General features: G+C 38.2%; 2 protein-coding genes across 17 annotated transcripts in view; one reads left to right on the top strand and one right to left on the bottom strand.

The window, feature by feature from the left end:
• Positions 1–15,998, top strand: part of APAF1 (apoptotic peptidase activating factor 1) — a 51,417-nt gene extending 35,419 nt beyond the window's left edge. For 3 of the 9 annotated variants that reach the window (XM_048302487.1, XM_048302486.1, XM_048302488.1), the window contains exons 27-28: positions 8,443–8,624; positions 12,290–15,998. In XM_048302487.1, the coding sequence (XP_048158444.1) occupies positions 8,443–8,619 (177 nt within the window). In that variant the 3' untranslated portion in view covers positions 8,620–8,624; positions 12,290–15,998. The other 6 variants (XR_007203333.1, XR_007203334.1, XR_007203336.1 and 3 more) reach the window with 6 other exon arrangements.
• The window catches only part of ANKS1B (ankyrin repeat and sterile alpha motif domain containing 1B), a 413,919-nt gene continuing 403,414 nt past the window's right edge, over positions 9,437–19,941 (bottom strand). For 4 of the 8 annotated variants that reach the window (XM_048302480.1, XM_048302482.1, XM_048302477.1 and 1 more), the window contains 3 exons: positions 17,911–18,048; positions 12,487–12,654; positions 9,437–11,350 (listed from right to left, as the gene is read on the bottom strand). In XM_048302480.1, the coding sequence (XP_048158437.1) occupies positions 11,240–11,350; positions 12,487–12,654; positions 17,911–18,048 (417 nt within the window). In that variant the 3' untranslated portion in view covers positions 9,437–11,239. Of the gene's footprint in view, positions 11,519–12,486; positions 12,655–17,910; positions 18,049–19,941 lie in introns of all 8 variants that reach the window. The other 4 variants (XM_048302485.1, XM_048302479.1, XM_048302484.1 and 1 more) reach the window with 2 other exon arrangements.

The raw sequence follows: 19,941 nt of genomic DNA, 5'->3' as shown, positions 1-19,941 counted from the left end.
AAAGGAATGGTTGAGGGGCCAAGCTGAACTTGTGGAAGAATTGTTTGTTTTCCACTATGAGATTGTGAATACCTGCCACTTGTATATAAAGTGAATACCTGCTAGAGATAGGTACAATTCAACTGAACTTCATGAGACCTGGAATTTTCTTCATAGCATATCTTGAGAATTGAAATTAGGTTAAAAAGATATGGAACACAGTAGGTGGCAATAAGCTATAAGTCTACCAATTTCACTGTTTTATCTCCTTTTCCAAGAAATATCTTTCTTCAAAGGGTTAAACTTCTGGTGGCTATAGAAAAAAAACCTCTCTTCCTTGAGTTATGATCTATTTTTCCTCTTAAGCTTCTCCTAGCTGTGAGCTCTTTACACGTTGCAGTTTCTCAAGCTCCTGTACTACTCTTTATATCTCATATTTAGTCCTTAATTACTTATGTCAACCTTCCTTCAAATAAGGGGTTCCACTGCTCTGGGTTCTCATATTGGTAGTGTTAAGGGAAGACTCGTTGCAGTGAAGTTGAACTTCACTATTCTTGTTTTCTTTATCACAAAGTGGTTCTGTGGAATGGAACATTTTCGCAGTTTGTGTTCTGGATTCTGGTTTTTTCAGCATGTAATAGCAAAAAAAGAGTGATCTTTAACAAGCTGTTACATTTATGTGTTATGCATCATATAGCTGGTTTTTTGCTAAAATACAAATTTAGGAAATTAAGATCATGTTCTTTGAAAATGATAATCCGTCCTATATCTATTTTTATTTTGCATACAAATTACATCTCCTCCTTTTCAAAATTAAACCACAGTGCCTCCAGCTCGTGCAGCTTGCCCCTCCATTTTGCTTCACTTATTTTGCTCTTTGAGTTCTGTGATGGGTTAGAAGTTACTTTAGGATTGTTATGTGTCTGCCTATGTGTTTGTTTTGTTAAGCAGGAACCTATCTGGGAAATGAGAATTTGATCAAAGTGAATACTTCGAGCAGTTAAAACCAAATACAAGAGGTCTTAACTTCACTTTTGTGAGAGAGAATATCTTATAGTTTGGATGTCTACATTGGAATTAATACCCATGACAAGAAGCAAAGGGCTTGGAGCTTCTGTTTAGAATGTGTTTTGTGCAACATTTGAGTTCTAACAAAATGGTTTTTCTATTGAAAATGAGATTTTTTTGTTGTTGCTGTTATTTATAAATTGACTGTTCATAGCTGCTGAGATTCCTTGAAGGGAAAGAAAGGAATGATCATAAACAAAGTCAGAACTTCAAAGTGAGAACAGCCAGTTTAGGTATTGTAACCCAAGGACTTAGTCCAAGGGGAGGACTGCAAAAATTCTTTCCCACAGGAAGTGAAGACAAGGTTTGAGCAACCACTGTCAGAGATCAGTAGCACAGATAATCCAGCAGCAGTGGCACATTCAAGGTAACTGTAGTGGTGGTGTTTTTGTGGTGACTGGCAGAAGCAGCACTTCTTTTAGCAGTTAAGCACTTTTCACTTACCATTTGAAATACAAGGTTTTCTCTTGCAGATTCGTGGACTTTGCTTTTTCATTCTCTCTATGTTGATTTTAGAGGCTTTGTTGAATAGGATGTTCAAATAATTCTGGCATTCCTTAAGGACTGAGTAGAGTTTGAAAACTGGGTACCTTAATCTATCCTTCCCTTTCAGAGTTGTTTTTTTCCCCAACAGATTCTTGTTACACTAAACAACTGAAGCCATATAGCAAACATTTCAGTAATCAGGCCAACATAAAGTACTCATAAATTATCACCAAGCAGCTCTAAATCTGTCATAAACTCTTACTGACTGGCTCACAGGAATGTTTATGTAATTGAGAGGAACTATAGAAAGGAAGTTAAGTCTCCTCTTACAAGTTAAATCAACTACAGTGAGATGAAAAACACCCACACATTTGGCTTTGGATCAGCAGAGACATTCTTGAAAAGCAAACCTTTATGAAATCTTTATTATAAAACCAATTTCAAGGTGTAAAAAATTATCACTTTTCCAGGTGTCATTGATTGTACTCTGCTTGCATATTCCTTGTATAACAGGGTATTACCTTGATCAGGGAGTTACAGATTTGGAAACATTCCAGCAAATAAATTTTGACATGGTTGGGAGCACAGATGTAATGTAGGATGTGTTAAAGCTGGAAAGCTTTGAAAGAGGTCCAAGAAGTCACAGTTCCACAGATGTGAAAAATGCCACCACACCACCAAATCCACTGAATGAGATGTTATCTTACATGACGTCCTTTTACAAAAGGTGTAGAAGCTGCAGTGCAACACAGACAAATACATTAAGAGATGATGATTTTAACATTTTAGAGTGCAAATTATGAAGTATAAGAGCAACTGATAAGGGTTTTTACACCAAGGAGTGAAATACCAATAAGCAAAGCAAATGAGAGATTAATATTAAACCTATGTTTTAAAAAAAGAAATCTTAGAAAAAGAAGCTTATTCCGTTGATCAAAGTGACACAGTTTTGAAATAGGATGTTGGAAATACAGCATTGGAAATTGATAATCTTAACAGAACAGGTTGCAAAGATGCATTTGTTCAAGCTAAAGAACTTTAAATCAGCAAGTCCAAATGATAAACAGCAGTTTGTCCGCAATAGATAGGATGAAGAGTCCTTTGAACCACACCTGGTAAAATTCATCGCACCTTAAAAAAATGAGGAATTTCCACAAAGTTCTGAATCATGGCATTTCTGGTGTTTTTAAAGAGGTGACCAAGGCAACTACTGACCTGAAGTCAGTCCTGAGGGAAACAGTGGAATGGCAGATTTGAGGTTATATGGAATAGTAGAGTCTACTCTGAGCACCACAGAATTTTTCTAGGCATTACTGACTGCTGTGGTTTTTTGAGAGACTGGTTTTGGCAAATGTTACTGACAGATTTCTAATTGTTTTGTTTATGATTTTTATTTTTGTTCTTAACATATCATTGTCAATACAAGAACTTTGGATTTCTTAAAGTAATTTAATTGATTATCACATCATATTTTGATTCAAAACAATCTTGTAGAATCATATACAACAACAGAATTAGCTCTTAATTCCTACGTCTCTATGCAAAATGGAGTCTAAACAAACATCTCAGGAAAACATTCTGTTTCTGCTTAAATACTGTCAGATGTTCTGTGTGTTTCAAATGTTATGGGTTATTATAAAGCTAAGATCTTTATTTCCTTGCTTTCCATGTCTCACCTAAAAATAGGTACAGACAGGAACATCAGAGACCCTCTGATAATGCTCCTTGACTCAGGTCTGCATAAGTCTGCTCTAGAGGAGGGATTGTAATGAAATACAAGGATTCAGAGGTTTTGTTGGTCATCTGCAGATCAGGAAGAATTTCATTCTTGTGCTGTGTAATTTGATCTTTAAGTCTTTTCACCTTCCTATGAGATTGGCTTTGGGATGTGCAGTATTGAACACAGGTGATCTGTACCTTCAGGTACAATAGATCCTCATATTTTTGTTTCCTTGCAGACTGCATCTTGCAAGGACTAGACTTCTGGCTGGGAAACAGATACTCCCAAAGTCAGATTGGCAGGAATATTTCCTCCTGTCTTTTTCTTAGTCCATGGAGCAGGCTGTATGTATCAGCAGCTGGAATTACTTAGGTACTTCTCACCAAAGGGCTTTGCTGCCACATCAGGGGCTGGGGATAATGTTGGCACCTTAATAGTCTCTTTTCCCTACTACTACTAACAATCAGTTCAATTTTCCAGGTTCTTGAGGTACTTAGCTTGGTTAACTCTTCAAGTTTTATGTAAGTATAACTGAGTTAAATGTAATGGCTGTGACAGAGAAATGAGGCCACAGTGAATGATCTAATATATTTTTATATTAACTTCCCCTCATGCACAGCATTCCCAGACACTTGTATGTTTCAGTAGATTCACTCAATTCCTATGCAGAATTGTTAATTTAATCCACAAGTGATACTTTTATAGACTTACATACTGTCTGGAAGGTAAATTAAAGAAAAAATATTAGTCTTTGCAACATAAACTCAAGAAAGAAGTAGTGCTAGCCTCAGCTATATACATTAGGATATTTTTGCTTAGGACATGCCCAAGCCTGACATTCTCCAGCCTAGCAATTATCATTATCCAATAATCACAAGTGCAAGAATGGACACTGCACTGCATCTAATGCATTTTTTAAATTAGCGTGGTCTATTTCTTTTTTTCCTCATGGTGTCACTATAGGATAAAGTTAATGCTCATTGGGTATTCTCTATATTGGAGCATATCTCCATTTCCTTTGTCTCACTGGCTTTCTGATTTCCCGTTATGTGTTTAGAAAATATGATAACAAATATACTGCCTTCAAATTTGAACACATTCTCTCAAGCATTGGCCTATCCTTAACACTGAGCACAAATTTTTATTTTTCTTTTCCTTTTTTCCCCCCTAAGGATTTAATATTAGTATGACTTTAGCTTTATATAGTGTGGAGAATTTGAGCAGTTCTAATGATTTGAAGTAGGAAATGTCATGTTTAAAAAGATGAAAAGGCATGTGTCTTACAATCAAGTGAGCTTATGAAGTTACATCTGTGATAGACTTCTTCATCACACATAGAAACTGTATGAATCACAGAATGGGTAATGTTGGTAGGGACCACAGTGGGTCCAACCTCCCTGCTCAAGCAGTGTCATCCTAGAGCACATGACACAGGCCTGCATCCGGGCAGTTCTTGAATATTGCCAGTAAGCTTCATCTTTCCTTATTGTTGGTGTAAAGTGTTTTGAATACAGCTTTTATGATTGATAGAAAAAGCAGTTTTTCTATCTAAGCTCAGAGTGGCAGGAGAAGACAGGAGAGAGAGAGAAGAGAGAGAATTTGGTTTCATTTACATACTGATAGCATTTTTGTTTGCCTAGTTGTTACCACTTCACCCAGACCCACATTCTTAAATATATCTAGGTACCTGACTTCCACAGAAGGAAGAAAGATGTGGCACTATATAAAGGTTAAGAAGGACTGAAGAGAAACTTGCTTGTGGTCTTTACAAGAGCAGGAGCCAGCTGGAGATGTGATTTCCCGTTCATGCATTTGGAGCACAGCCTTCCTGAAAGGCAAGGACCATAGGCCATGTCTCTGCTTTCCCTCTTCTGCCTCTTCAGCAGGACAGTGGTGTTTGGGCTGGTTGCATTCAGGCTTTTAATGAGGATAAGTGTGACTGTCTAATCAGTAGGACTGAAATCATCCACCAGTTCCACAAAATCTACATCCAGTGTGAACTCTGGCCACAAGTGAGACTTGTGGTCAGCCTCTGTCTAGCTCAGGTCATCAGGTGTGAAAGTTAACAAGAACCAGCATATGGTTAACCAGAATCAGCGTGGCCTTGATAGCAGTAGAGTCAGGTTGCTGGTTTAGCAAAGAAGTTGGTTCACCTAAAGAAGCTGAAGAGCACTGAACAATTGCAGAGCTTTTCAGTAGAAGCTTGAGCATTATCCCCCATGCTTTCCAGTAGGCTGAAAATCCTGCCAGGATTTCCAGCCAGTTAAGAGCCTTTTTTTCTCCCACTCTCTTCGGATGGTCTTTTAACATGAGATAACAAATATCCCTTTTCTTAGATAAGTGCCCACAACTAAATATTGTCTCTAATCCCTGTGCCATGTCTCTCACTTACATGCTTGTCACTGCCACACAGTTCCTTCAGAGTCAATTGTTCTTTGGGCTGGTACTTTGGAGATAGTTGAAGTTACTATTTCTAGACTGTTGTCTTGATGACATCTTAGACATCATCTTCCAGTTAAGTGTGAAGCAGGCCAGCTGAACAGCACACATTGAAAGAAATCTAGGGCAAAATTAGAGTCCTGCATGTGGCACAAACTGCCTGTTTTAACCTAGAATGGGAGATAAACTATTTCACAGTTGTCTGTGCATTAGTTGTCTAGCATGCTGCTTCTTTTCCAAATCTTCTTCACAACCTGATGATTCCCTTGCCAATGGTTACCATTTTATGGCCATGGCAGTTTTTGATGCTGAGATGTTGACTTTAAACTGCAATGCATGTGCACCTTGTGGTTCTGCAGGTGAAGCAGCCTCTCACAAACTTCCTGGCAGAATACCAGAACCGGAGATGCTGTCTTCCTGCCAGCAGTGGCTCTTCTGGCTCTTAATAAACACCAGGCCAGTTTGGAGGAGTCACTGCATCCAGTCTCAAATGCAACATCAACATCTGCTTTAGGAAACCCTCTAACTCCACAAACACAGAAGTTCCCTGTTGTTTGTCAGGACAAATTTTAAGCCTTCTTCCAGCAGCAGCTCTTTTACTGTGCATATGTGGTGGTGCACCCCCCCCCCCACACTGGCCCACACTATGATTTCAGAAATGCTTGTTAGGCCTTGGCCTTGATGAATGACAGCTCAGCTAAGCTCCTTGAGCTTATCAGAAACACTGTGTGCTCCCAGGAACTTATTTTGGCTAATGAGCTCCTGCTTTTTAGCGAACAGTCTTGGGAACCTATTTTTCTTGCCTGCATAAGAATGCAAGTGTAACACCACTTTTATGATTGAACTTTTACAGAAAGTTACTGACCTGAATTGTGGCCAAGATGGAAAATTGCTGTGACAAAAGAAAACTCTCTTGCAACCCTATAAACAGTGGTTCTAAGTAAGACCCTCTGAGCTCTCCTGGACCACAGAGGGCTGCAGCCAGCAATTCCCTCTGAGCACGACACTCCTCGGAGCGAGCAAATTCTCAAGTGCACTCTATTTGTAGGACCACTGCCAAAAGCCAACAATGGAGTCTGGCCTGTTACCCCCACTCCCCAAGGCTCAACTCTTCACCCTTCGAAATGATGCAAAGGCATCCAGTATGAGTACTTCACTGAACCCGAGGGGAATTTTTCAGAGGTATGTGTCCATACTCCTTTAGAGTGTGTCTGCCAAGTGTGAATATACTACAGCAAATTGTTATGGTTTAAAACCAAACAGCTGCTTCTCTTCTCCCCAGTCCCCTCCAGTGAGAAAGGGACAAAAAGGCAGATATTATGGGTTGAGATAGCAATTTACTAGAGAAAAAGCAATGAGATAAGGAAAATAAACAGAAACAGCAAACAGTAATTGTAACAACAGTGCATAAAAGAGGTGATTTACATACAAAAAGGTGCTCACCACCCCCCTCCAGCTCTGTATGGCCACCAAGATGAAGACAAAATGGTGGATGTTACTGCAGCCCAGCAGCTACACGGCTCTTCCCAAGACAAAGGACAACATGGCGAACACTCCCCCAGCTGGTGTCCTCCTTCCCCAAGCCCAAGACAACGAGAAACAATGATGGACAAACCCTCCAAGCCAGATGGTCTGCATGGCACTGGCCACTTTGCTTGCACTGGCTGCCCTACTCCACATCCGCACCATCCCAAGGTCGCTGTTTTGCTCCGGAAAAAAGAAACAAAATGGCACCATTTCCACTGCACGCTCACCTTTTCTTCCACCTGGAACCAGGTCCCCCCACAATGACCTGGGTGGTTTAGAAGAGCGACCCAGCCACACCCACACGCCTCTAGGCCCTGGCCCTCTCAACAACGGTGAGAGAATTAACTCTGTCCTACACATGTGCTATGGGTGTTGGTCTCTGTAATTCTTAAGTAGATTAAATATGTACGCAAGTTATGCCTCTGAGTTACTGTCCTGCTCATTGTACATTCTAAACAATCTTGTTTAAATTAGGCTGTCAATGAAGTGCTGTTACATTTAAGAGCTGTTAAAAACTTTAGGCCTAAACCATTGGTCAAATCTGGAGCTAAGCTTGGTAAGAGGGTCTACTCTGAACTTTGTGACTCGGTAGGAGGGTCTCCCTCATTCCTTTCCATCCTTACACTTTTCCATCCTTGACTTTTTCCCATCTCCAATCTCCACATAGATAGTGTTAGATTGATTTTAGTTTGATAGATTTTAGATTTTAGTCTGATTTATTTCTGTGTGCTTCAATGACATAGTTCAGCAGTAAAGTGAACCTTGCCAATGTACTTTATCACACTTTCACTTTTTTATTAAACCTGCTTTAGCTGATATCTTTGCCAGTGATTCTTTGAGCAACCTAAAACACCTATTCACAACAGCATATTAGAGACCTCACTTACTCATGTAATTCTCAAAATCCTTTGTCACCCACACCTCATTTAGATTTCAATTTCCTTACCTTCTCATGTCAAATGCAATCTACTTCTGTATCGCCTCTCTGCCTGTTCTCCACCTTCCCACTTTAAGGCAGTCGTTGGAATTAATTCTTGGCTTTACAGCATCCAAACGTTCCAGCTTCTTCATCTACCCTCCTTGAATGCCTCTGCTTCCCTCTTACCCTAGATGTCAAGAATAGCAATTTTCCTGACTTTCTGATCTTACAGAGATCTCTGGCTTTTTCCCTACCTTCACTCTTAAGACTGACCATTATCCCCTTACTGCCTATGCACTTCCAGCGTACCAGGACCTTAAATGAAGTCACCTCAACCAAAGAAGACAAAAGATCAAGTGGTAACTCCTTTGGATTAGTGCAAGTTTGTAAAAGTCCCTTTGGATCTGAAGAAAGGACTGCTGAACCACTGTCCCATGCTAGAGGAGACCCCGTGGACTTCTCTCCAACTGGCTTACACTAGTATTGGTTAGTAGTGATGGATACGTTTCCTTCTAAAATCCCAGGTTTCTTCAAATACATAAGTCCCTTATGTGTGTTAAATCTTTCTTTCCTTCCAGTTCAAATTTATGTCTGCTGTGGGGGCTTCGGTTGTTCACTGCCTGTGTCCCAAAACCTTCACAATCAACACAATCAATTCTCTGCCCTACCAGTCTTTCATCTGTCTCATCTTTCATCACTCCTGCTAGTTATCGTCAGTCTCTCTTGCCCCAATTATCTCTCCCAAATGAGTTCAGCTGCTTACTGTGCCACCTTACCTGCTTGACATCCCTTTGATGAACCTAGATCAAATTCTTCCTGCAAGGTGCCAGTTCTTCCTGTTGTTTCACACCTTTCTTTTACATCTGCTTAGTTTTGCTGCAGCTCCTGTCTCATCCTTTACTTTTAGGGGTCACTCAGCTGCATAAGAGGTGCCCCAGTTTTATATCCTGAAAACCTGGCTCATTTGTACTTTACGTGCCTGAAGTGAATGTGTTTTAACATAACTCCTGCACAAGTCTTTACAGGGTGTGATTAAATATGGGAAGTCAGCAGTTGAGTAGAGCATGGAAGAAGCAGTTAATTAAGGACTTTAAAGTGTGAGGTTTTTACCATCTGTAAACCAAATCTGTATTGCAAACCAAAACTCCCTCCACAGCAGTTCCTAGGTTTCCTTGGTGCAAGATCCAAAGCCCAGTGAAATTAATGAAATGCGAGGGGGGATCTTCCACTGATTTCAGTATCCTTTGCATCAGGCCCCTGATTCCCCTTAGCAATGATAAAATGATACACAAAGCTGGGACTGTACAACTTCCTTTTATTTTGTGTGCTTTTATAGGATATAAATAAATGACAAAATTACAAAATTTATAACTGGAAGCCCAAGCATATTTACATAAGTATTTGTTGCAGTGAGGCTACTATTTACTGTTCTCCTATACAATTTTCCTTTTGGTACCATATTTTTAGTGTTATTTTTTTTTACTGTCAGTTGACTAAGTACATATCAACAGTGAATAAGCAAAAATATGTACAAGGAACTATTTTGTTCAAGTAAATTGAATACTGTATTAAAAGGATGTCATCACTCAGCGCTATGATTAGGTTTAACTAAACCATATACAATTATCAGTTTCAAACCAAGTTCAATTATCCATTTTTTGGAATATACCAACTGATGATTCTAACTGAAAAACCTCAGCTGGATATGAAATAATAATTAAAAAAACATTAAGACAACCACACAATTTATCAATATCTCTATAATGAACTTCAAAATGATTCACAATTTGACTGGATAGAACAATATACATTAAAATGTCATTTTTCTCCTATAATGATATTTTTACTGTTATAATTTCAGTTCTACATAAATATACATCATGGTATTATACAAATACTCCACAGACATTAAAAAAATTAAAACACTTTAAAGAAAAAGTAAGTAAATCTTATTTAACCAAATATTAAGCAAATGCTTAATTATTTTGTTTCATGAAAACAATTTTATTACTTCGGAATTTTTTTCTTTTTCTTGCTGTTTTTATTTAGAAAATGTTTTGCAGTAGAATTTTATCAACACTGTTCCAAACAAGCTTTCTGTGACAGAAATCTTGATAGCAAAATCCATGGTTTTGACTTTTTTTAGAACCACTGTGATTATTTTTTTAAAAATAGTAGAATTCATGGCTATAGCAATGTTGAACTGCATAAACTATATGTAGGTGTAGTAGAATGACCATTCCACTTTCATTCCAGACTTATCACACAGAACATCCAGTGCACTGATGCTACAACTCTTACAATTTTCATAATGCTGCAATAGCAGTCATTTACTTAACTTTAAAATAAACAATATTTCTCATCTTTAATCTGGCTTCCTTCCATAAATATTCATATGTTTTCCTATAGTACTTCTCTTCCATAAAAATATCTAATAAATGTTTTCTGTGCATTATTAATACCTTTTTCTAACCATTCATAAAACTCTGATCCTTTGCTACAATGCAAGAGGTTCTTATTTCTGTAGAGGATCAAAGGACATCAATGATTACATACAAAATCAGCGCACACAGAAATCAGGGTGCCTAATTTCTTGTCACTTTAATGAGTTCTTTATTCAACACAGTAATTATTAATGAATTCAGTGGTTTCACAAATAATCTATTTATTAATTCTGGTTCTATTTCAATTAAAAACTGCCAAGATTTAAATAAAAAACCCAATCAAATACTCTACTCATAGGCAGCATTAGTGTTAGTTTAGAGACCTTTTGTTTTTTTTTCTTTAAAAAGTAGAATTCTAAAATAAGAAATCAAAGAAAGCACTGTGGCAGAGTCACAAGGGAGAACTGCATGAAAAATAAGGTTTCTCACTCCTCTTGTGGACTGTAATTTTAAAAGTCTTCATATAATGTCATTCTTCTGTCAGTGCTGCAGGAAGAAGAACATCACCAGAAATGACTGTCAGCCTTTTTTGTTACAAGGCCACTCATACAGTGCAGTCTTCCTCTCTGCTGGATTGAAACGTTGCCATAAAGGAAAGGCTGTGCTGTGACTGCTTGGCGTGCAAGGCACAACAAGGAACAGGGGGACAGTTTTGTATCAGAAAATTGTAGTTTCATACTTGGTATTAATGCCTCTTTTGGCCTCTTGTCCAGGTTCAACAATCCAGGGTAGATTCGCAAGAGTCTTTTGTTCGGATGGATCTATCTGCTTTAAGACAAATGCAAACATACAGACGGGTTACCATCTCCGTGCACGGCAGCTTGAGCAGAGGGGTTTTCTTTAAACTAACAGGGCAAATCCTGAATTGACAAAGTCGTACAGCAGCAAGTATGGTGGTGTCTACACTCCCATGTACTCATGGCTGCCTTCTTCTTCCTGTTGAGATCAGAGCTGTGTTTACCCCCAAGCTATAGGGTATCATAGTTCATTAAAGCCACACTTCATCCTGAGAAGTCTGTTCGCTAATGAGACAGACGATGGCATCAGGAAATGTTTCTACTTAAAATTTTATGGAGGAAGATTCTGTGGCAATGGATGACAAAGTGTACAGTCATACATTCCCCCCCCGCCCCCCTTACTCTCACCCAATAATTAAGTGTCATAGAGTACAGTTCTCACTTTATAGTCAGTGAATATGATACAATGTGCAGTCATTTTTCTCCTTTCCCTCCCAAATCACCCTGTGCCTGTGTTCTCACTTAATTTATGATAGTTTTCATAATTTTTTAAAAGGTCTACTGTAAAAGAATATTTCTCTGTCATCTCTGCACTTTAGGAGGGCACTTTAAAGACAATCAATACATATGCTTCAATGAGCTTTGTTTCTTAGGAGTCTGTGATCAATACTGAAAAGGTATATTGAATCCCAGATTAAAAAAAAAAAAAAAGGAGAAAAAACAGGGTAAGAAAAGAAAAGAAGTTGCTTGGTCTGACAGGATAATTGTAAATTGATGTGGATTTGTAATTTAATTAGGATACATATGCCGTGATCGTATACCAAACAAGTTGGGTGATAGGAGATTAGGAAAGTCTGTGAAACTGCAGAGTTTGAGAGGTATGCATTGATTAAATGGAATTAATTAAAGCTGTGTAATTACTGTAAGATACATATACACGAGACTAACCAAGCAACATCTTAAACTGCAGGAATCTGAAATAAGCAGTTGCTTGAAATGGCTGCCAGTGCTGTGGTGACACAACCCTGCCAGCTGATGAGCAAAGGTGGCAACATGGAGCATTTCTGACTCAAGAGGTATTTTTATTTTACAGCTTCTAGTATATAAACTCTTAACTGTATAGCTGAATTTTGGATTTTTTTGCATGCATAACTACCTTCTACTTACCACTGACTTCCGAATACTAACACGTGGTTTGGGAATAGGTTTAGAGGGTTTGTTTTCAAAGCTTTCAGGGAGGGTTGAAGAATGGCCCCCTTTTCGTGCTTGTAGTGCAAGCTGATAGGCCACCTCAAATGCTTGTCCTAGTGTAAGAATGATTTCGTAAGCTAAATTCTGGAACAAAACAGAAACAGTTAAAATTGAGGTGAGGTTGAATTATTGTCAGATACATGAAGTGGGGTAGTGATTTGTAATGTAAATAATTAAAATCACGCTGGTAATACGCTCCTCCGTCTTGGTAATGTTTGTATCTGTCATTTGATTTCTCATTGATTAAAAACAATCTAAATGTAATTTATTGTATTGAAAGTAATTACTTCTAAACCCCTTGAAAACGTCTCACTAAACATGAAAACATGAGTGGGTGATTGTGTGCCATCTCTTTTTAGAACAAGTACATTAACCTTCCCACCTTCCCAACTCATCCTGTATCTGCTGTTCTCAGGATCCAGCCCTTCTTGCACTGTTGCTGTGTGATATTTGGCCTCTCTTTATTTCAGAACTCCTGAAAGTTCTGTCATCCTCCAGAGCTGGCAGCCTGATGTGCTGCTTCCCCGGGCACATGCCTTGGGATGCTCTGTGCTCTCACCAAGCAGCACAGGAAGAGGCTGCAGCATGGGTGTGATGCTTCCAAAAGGACAGAAGGCCAGTGCTGGAAGTGTGTGCTCTGATTTACAGATGCAGTGCAGCTGGGTATGTGTGCAGGTCAGTGTGCTGCTTCAGGTGTGTGCTGCAAGTCCTAGGGAAACCTCCTCATGGGTTTGTTTTCTAGAAGTAAAACTGAGCTCAAATGCTGGGGTAACAACACTCTTGTAAGCAAGGGGAAGGGAGGTTAGTGGGCATAACCAAAAAAGTCAGGCTATTATGCCTAAAACCAGTCCTCTGTTTATGGGGAAAAAAACTTGTTGAAAGATTTATAAAGCATGAGTGAGGTATCAGAGGGGCTGCTATAAATACCTTTTTCATATTTATATGTACAGTTTTACATCAATGAAAAAGCAGCTGTGAGTTTCAAATTTGACCTTAATCTAAATGGCAAGTGAATTCCTATGGTAATTTTTCTTCAGGTTTGTGGGTTTGTTTTTGTATATTTCTTTTTGGGCTCCTACTGGAGCCTATTTTTAGGCCCCTACTAGAGCCTATTTCTGGGCTACTAACTCTGCAATAATGTTTGGAACCCCTGCAGAGCAAAGGCAAGCCTGTTGGCTTGCCTCCATATGATGTCCTACAGTCCCCTTAGAATAATTCATAAATCTTTGATGTGATTCAGACATTACCCTCTCCTTCCTCAACCTCCACAGCCTATAGTTGGAAGCAATTCTGCATTGCTTTGAACCTAGGTAACTTCAAATTCTCATGTTTCTGATACTTTTTCAAATGGGATATGCCTTTACTAGTCAAGTCTAACTGTTAAGCTTGCAGTAAGTGAGAAAGCAATGCATGCACTTGGAAGAACACTATTTGCCACCCTTCAATCATTAAAACAAAGTTAAATGGAAAAGCATTTGATTTCATGCCCTACACTTAAATTTCCCTGAAGAATTTCCATTCCTCTTTTATCACTCATATATACTGTGATAATATAGGCTAAATTCAGCATATTTAGCTCATTAGAAGAGCTTCTTATAAAGGTGCTAGCTCTGTCCTGTGTTAGGCCAGACAGAAAACAATTATATTCCTGCACTGGGACATGCTCTCTGATGACTACAGTCACAACAGCAAGCCAGCCAAAGTTTCATAGCTTCCTAATTAAGAATGTCTGCCTGATTTGATAGCTGTAGTCTCCAAATTATCTCCCCTTTAACTTCAAGGGAAACTGGCCAGGACTGAAAAACACTGAGGATGCAGTTTGCCAGTGGAATAATAAAAGCAAAGCTAAAGAGGCTGTTATAAAGTGCTCTGCCTTTTAGCAGAATTCTGGCTATGGAATTAAGAGCAACAGAGTATAGTCGTTAGAAATGTCGAGAATAATATAATTTGAAATGGAGTGTGCTTTTCAGTGGGATAAGAATATTATTCTAAAGAGAGATGTCTTTAGAATCAGCTGTCATGACAGTAAGAGAGCACACTATATCATGATGAGATTGTCTGCAGTGGATATTATTATTACTAAGGAATACATCAGCAGGACAAGGTGTAGGAATGGCTTGTTGGAGAATATGCAGGCTACAATACTAGTAGGAGTGAGAAAATACACCATCCAGTGTGGCATACAAAAAGATCACTGAGACTGGCCTGAAAATTTGGGAGATAAGAGTGGAGACAGACTGAAAGTTTGCCATACTGAGCCACAATTTTAGTTTAAGTCCTGCATCTTGTATGAAGCCACTATAATCTCTTTTCCTTTGTTGTCTGTAAAATGAAAAAAACAGGCCTGCCTGGGACCTGAAAACTGTAAGAAACATGTAACTGTTTCTCTGATTAATAAATATTTGAAATATAGCAAATAAAACAGAATATGCACTGTTCTGTTCAATATTTGAAAAGCAAACTGAACCATAGCTTGTACATAAATTCATACATTGTGTACTGTGGTAGAACCTTGACAAAGGGAAGTCTGAAAATGGAGGCAAGAAGGGCTTTAGAACTGTACCTTGTGAAATTTTAAAAAATTATCTCAAAAAACCCCGTAAGTAAATAAGGTTGGTTTGAAGAATTTCCCACCTGTAGTACTGGGAGAGGATTATAAGGACCAGAGTTGGTACAGATTCATGCAGGGGCTATATTGGAGAGGTAGGAGCAGGACTCCCTTGAGGAGAGGGGTGGAAAACCAAACCAAAATCCATAGTGGAATTCTTCTGATGGAGTGAGCAGACTATTTACACCTTTTACATGTGGCACAAAAGGAAGGATACAGGTGTCCCTGCCTGACAGATGCCTAGCACGGAAGCTGTAGAGCCCCTGGCTGCTGTAGGAGAGTCTGATTCTCCCAGCACCCCATCAAGCTCCTTAGAGAGGAGGGCCTGCAGTGCTTCCCAGCTGCTGCAGTCCTGCTCCTTGCTTGGTATGGCACAGAAGGAAAGTGAGTAAGCCAACGCCCTTAAGCAACAATTTCTGGGAGGTGAGGAATGAGGTCAGCTGCCTTGTTTGCCAGGCAATGCTACAATTCAGAGCCCCAGTGAAGTCTGAGTCAGGATTCTTCAGCTTTAACTCAGCCAACCTGTTAAAATGGCTAATTGTTTCCTTAAATTTTAACTGACTTTTTTGTTGTCTGTTCATAGGTGCATTGGGCAATGATGGATATTACTTTGGATATGTCCAATACCTGAACCAGAAATTGATATAGGATCTGTGTTGATGGTTTGTTTCTCCAAAGGGAGTCCTTCACTTGTAGATAAAAGGCTGCTCAGTAAATGAATGAAAGTGAAGTGGATTTCAAATATTGAGCAATAAATCCTATTCTTCCCTCAAACCTCTTCCCCTTCACTATTCTGTAATAAAGTCTGATGGTTTTGCAATTTTGATTATAGAATTTTAACTCTGAGTACTCAAGTTAAATGTACAGTTACTCCTAAATAGTATCAGTAATGCTTGTGGTTGCATGTCACTAAAATAATACTAAAATACTTCCCTATCTACAAATAAATTATTCTTGCCCACATTTCCTGAGAAACTGAAGGACCCAAGACAGTGATTTTTTTTTTCATAACATATGCAATATATCGCATTACAAAAATATATATGGTTTAAAACACCTTCCACCTTATTGAGGATTTCTACCATTTTAAACTTCAGGTTTTTTTAAATGATTGTACTTCTACCGATTGGCAAATGGGTAGAATTATTTTTATTAGCAAATGGGAAGATCAAGTTAACATGAACGTTAGCCTTTAAACAGAAAATTTAGTTCACAGTATGCTTGCATTCTGAATATCTTCCTGGTTTTTATAGAGCTTGTACTTGAATCAAAAATGCTAGTTCCTGAGAAATAAAACAACACAAAAAGAGGGTATCTGAGTAGGTAACACCCCACTGAGGATTAGGTTGTAGGAGAAAACCAAGTAAAGACAGTTAAAGTTTCCGTATTGCTTAAAATAGCCATTTACAGTGCTTGGGATATTAAATGCTCCTCTTAAGGTACAGGAAGTGGGCAAAATGTAATTATTCCTGGATTACTTTTCTTCCCTTGCCAAGAAAGGAGATGAATTTCATCTGCAATACCTGAGTCTATGTTTCTGCTTGATTACTAAACCTATAAATGAAACTGCAGTACTCCAAAACCATTAAGCAGAATTTAAATGGACCAGGAGAAGTAATAACCTCACTCACTCAGTCTAATTTCAGTTGTTCACATAGCACTAAAACCTATGTAATGTACCATCTTGTTGATCACTGTCTATCTATTTTTAACACAATTTCAAAGTTTTTCTACTCCCTGTGGATACTAAAATGTCAGCAGAGAATTTAAATAACAAAAGCACTCAACCAAAATGCTAAAATTCCTCTAGCCTACCTGTACATCTTGTTATTTAAGTTCTCCCACACACTACTGCTGTGCAATGTTAACTATTTCCCCAGTCCCAAATAAAAAGCTGCAGTTCAGGCACTCCTGGTTTTTTGATTTAACTTATTTATATTCATGTAAGCATGTTTCAAGAATTCATACACATTACATTAAAACATTTTTTCTTGAATAATTTTGAAGTTTTAATAGCACCTGAAATTTCTCTTGTTCACAACTCAAAGGGTAAGTTTTGGACTATAAATCTAAGTAATAAAAAATTTAGCCACTACTTACTTCACCAAATTTAGCTGAAAACTGCATGACTGATTAATTGATATGTGTTCATGATTTCTTGAAACAATAATACTTTGTGCATCCCCCATCGGAAAAGTACAGCTGTAGGAAGAAATTACTAATTTTCCACCAACATAATAGGAGCTCTAAGGACTTTTGCTGAAGTAACATTTTGAGATATGTAGGCAAGAATTATAGAACAAGGAAATAAGAATTAAACAATTAATTTGCTATTTTCAAAATAAAGGCAATCTTTTGGTGTGTGCTGAGATTTTAGAATGGATGGCAAAACATACTTGTTACAAACTTTTTGGAAGGCTCAGGCTTAGGCTTATACCTTAGGTTATAAGAATTACATGGCAAGTCTTGTATGAAAAGCTACTCGCTAAGTTTACACTCAACAGCTGAGGTGACAGAGGTGAGTTATTTCAGATGGGAAATATCCAAGAAAATCTCTGCTCTTCTCCAGAATCTTTTTTTTTTCTATCCCATAGTAATCTTTCTTTACCTCGGGTAAATGAATGATGCCTTCCATTAATCATCATTAATATATCCTGAAAATGTTTTAACAGAACAAAATAACTATTACTAATAGAAAGAACTATTAAATGAAGTATCTTCTATAAACTGACCACATCAAACGCAGTGAATACGTGGCAGTAGTGGTGATTAGTCTTCAAGTCTTTAGTGATGTACGCAAACGTAGAAAGGTCTTCGGGGTCTTGTGCAGCACAGGAAATGTTACGGATTTCATGTTCAGCAATAATATTCTGTTTAAAAAAAAATCCAATCAATTTAGGAATTAAATTTAAAAGAGCCATAAAAGGTATGGGTTTAGATTCACATCTGTGTTGATCTACCATGCCAAAGTATTTCAGAAATGTCTTAAAAAGAGATTTAATAAACCCCATGTGTGATCTTATACAGATATTTGGAATTTTGACTCTCTCCAACTGCCAATCATCTGGTAGGAAACCATTATGTTCTAGAGTCTTCCCTATGAGGCCACTTGTGCTTTGGAGTTTATTCATGATCCTTTGACAAAGAGACATCTTTCCTGGCACACAGGACACAACTTCATAAGATGCTGGTATAGTGCTTAGAAACTGTATTTATAGATACAGTTTCCAAGCACTATACCAGCATCTTGTGAAGTTGCTGGGGTTTTGTATAATCAAAATGGGACACTGTTTCAGTCCACTGACAGACAGGATCTGGTGAAACCTAGGAAGCTCAATAGCTGGGTTTTTGCACATGCTGTTTGACAAATTTTAGCTTAGGAGAAAAAACCACCAAACATCACTTATAATTGAAACCATGAGATATCGAAAGGATTCTGATTACTAAAATGGTAACTACAGGAGGATCTGGCAACTTATCTCCCCTTACTGACAACAGCATCCTGTAAGAGACATGTAGGAAAATGAAACCGTTCATGCACCGAGCCACACTACTTGCAACAGCCAATGTAAGCTATAGCACACTACTGGGAGAGAAGTGGGACATGTCTGTCTGATGGAATAAAGAAAAGCTGTCTTAAAGCTTTGGAGAAAATTATGAATACTCATTACATAAACTGCTGATATGTAATCACTGTGTTCAGGCCAAAGAAACCATGAAGCCAGAGAAGAAGATACTGCAGAGTGGCTTATGACTAGGCCTTGCTTCAACAACACACGGGTTTCAAATGGTTTGTTTAAAAAGAAGAATGATTCATTGAATAGGAATTTACTTAGGGGTTAGTTTATATGCTTTCTTGAGTTGTAGCCCTGCTGGCTGTGGCTCTGGAATTTCCACAAAAGCCCACAGTGACAAATCTTGCTGCAGCATGACATCACTACTGCATCATGGAACAGGTGACACCTGTAGTGTCCCAGTTCCTCACACAGCCACCACTTCCTGCTGCCATGGTGGCATCTGTCCAAGTTAAAACAATCTCTGAGCATATCTGGTTTTCCCTCACCCCTCTCTTTTCCTTCCCACCTAGTTTCCTCCACCTCCTTTAAAAAAATTTTTTTAAATACATGCAACTAAATCGCTTCAGATGCTTTGCCATATCTTTTCTCATTTGCTAAGTGGCAACTTTCCCCTTGCATGTAGGTGTCAAGTTATCGAAAAGAGGTATTAACACATCTAATTGAAGAAATCATGACTTAGGAAAAAATCTTAATAAAAAGCACACCAAATTTCAAATTATGGAAAAACCGAGATAAGGAAACTCTTACTGAAGAAAAGAAATAATCCTCTTAAATTGTTGCAACATACTTGATTATTTCTGTTTAATGCATTATTCATAAAAATGACAAAACCAGTACTTGTGTTTCAATATATGCCAATTTATAATGACATGTATAATCTCTGCTCAACAACTGCTTGCTTTTTATGTTACTTGAAGCATTTTATTTCCTTTGTTCTCAAATTGATAACTTTTACCCTCAATAAAGATTTTGATGAGAATTAGAATTATACCAAAACCAGGGATTTAGGTATCCACAGATAGAGCTGTAATACACTGTCATTGATGTAGTGTTGGCAACAATGTAGTTCAGAAAGCAGAAAGAATTCAAGCTTGGAAGGTATTAAAATCATATGTGAAGTATTTATGCCAAATCATGAGCCACAATGTAATCACCTGAATTTATGCAGCATATGTGAAAAGAGCT

This window comes from Corvus hawaiiensis, chromosome 4 (assembly GCF_020740725.1).
Source record: "Corvus hawaiiensis isolate bCorHaw1 chromosome 4, bCorHaw1.pri.cur, whole genome shotgun sequence".
Taxonomy (NCBI): Eukaryota; Metazoa; Chordata; class Aves; order Passeriformes; family Corvidae; genus Corvus; species Corvus hawaiiensis.
Note: the sequence above shows the minus strand (reverse complement) of the source record. Positions and strands in the feature narration are given on the sequence as shown.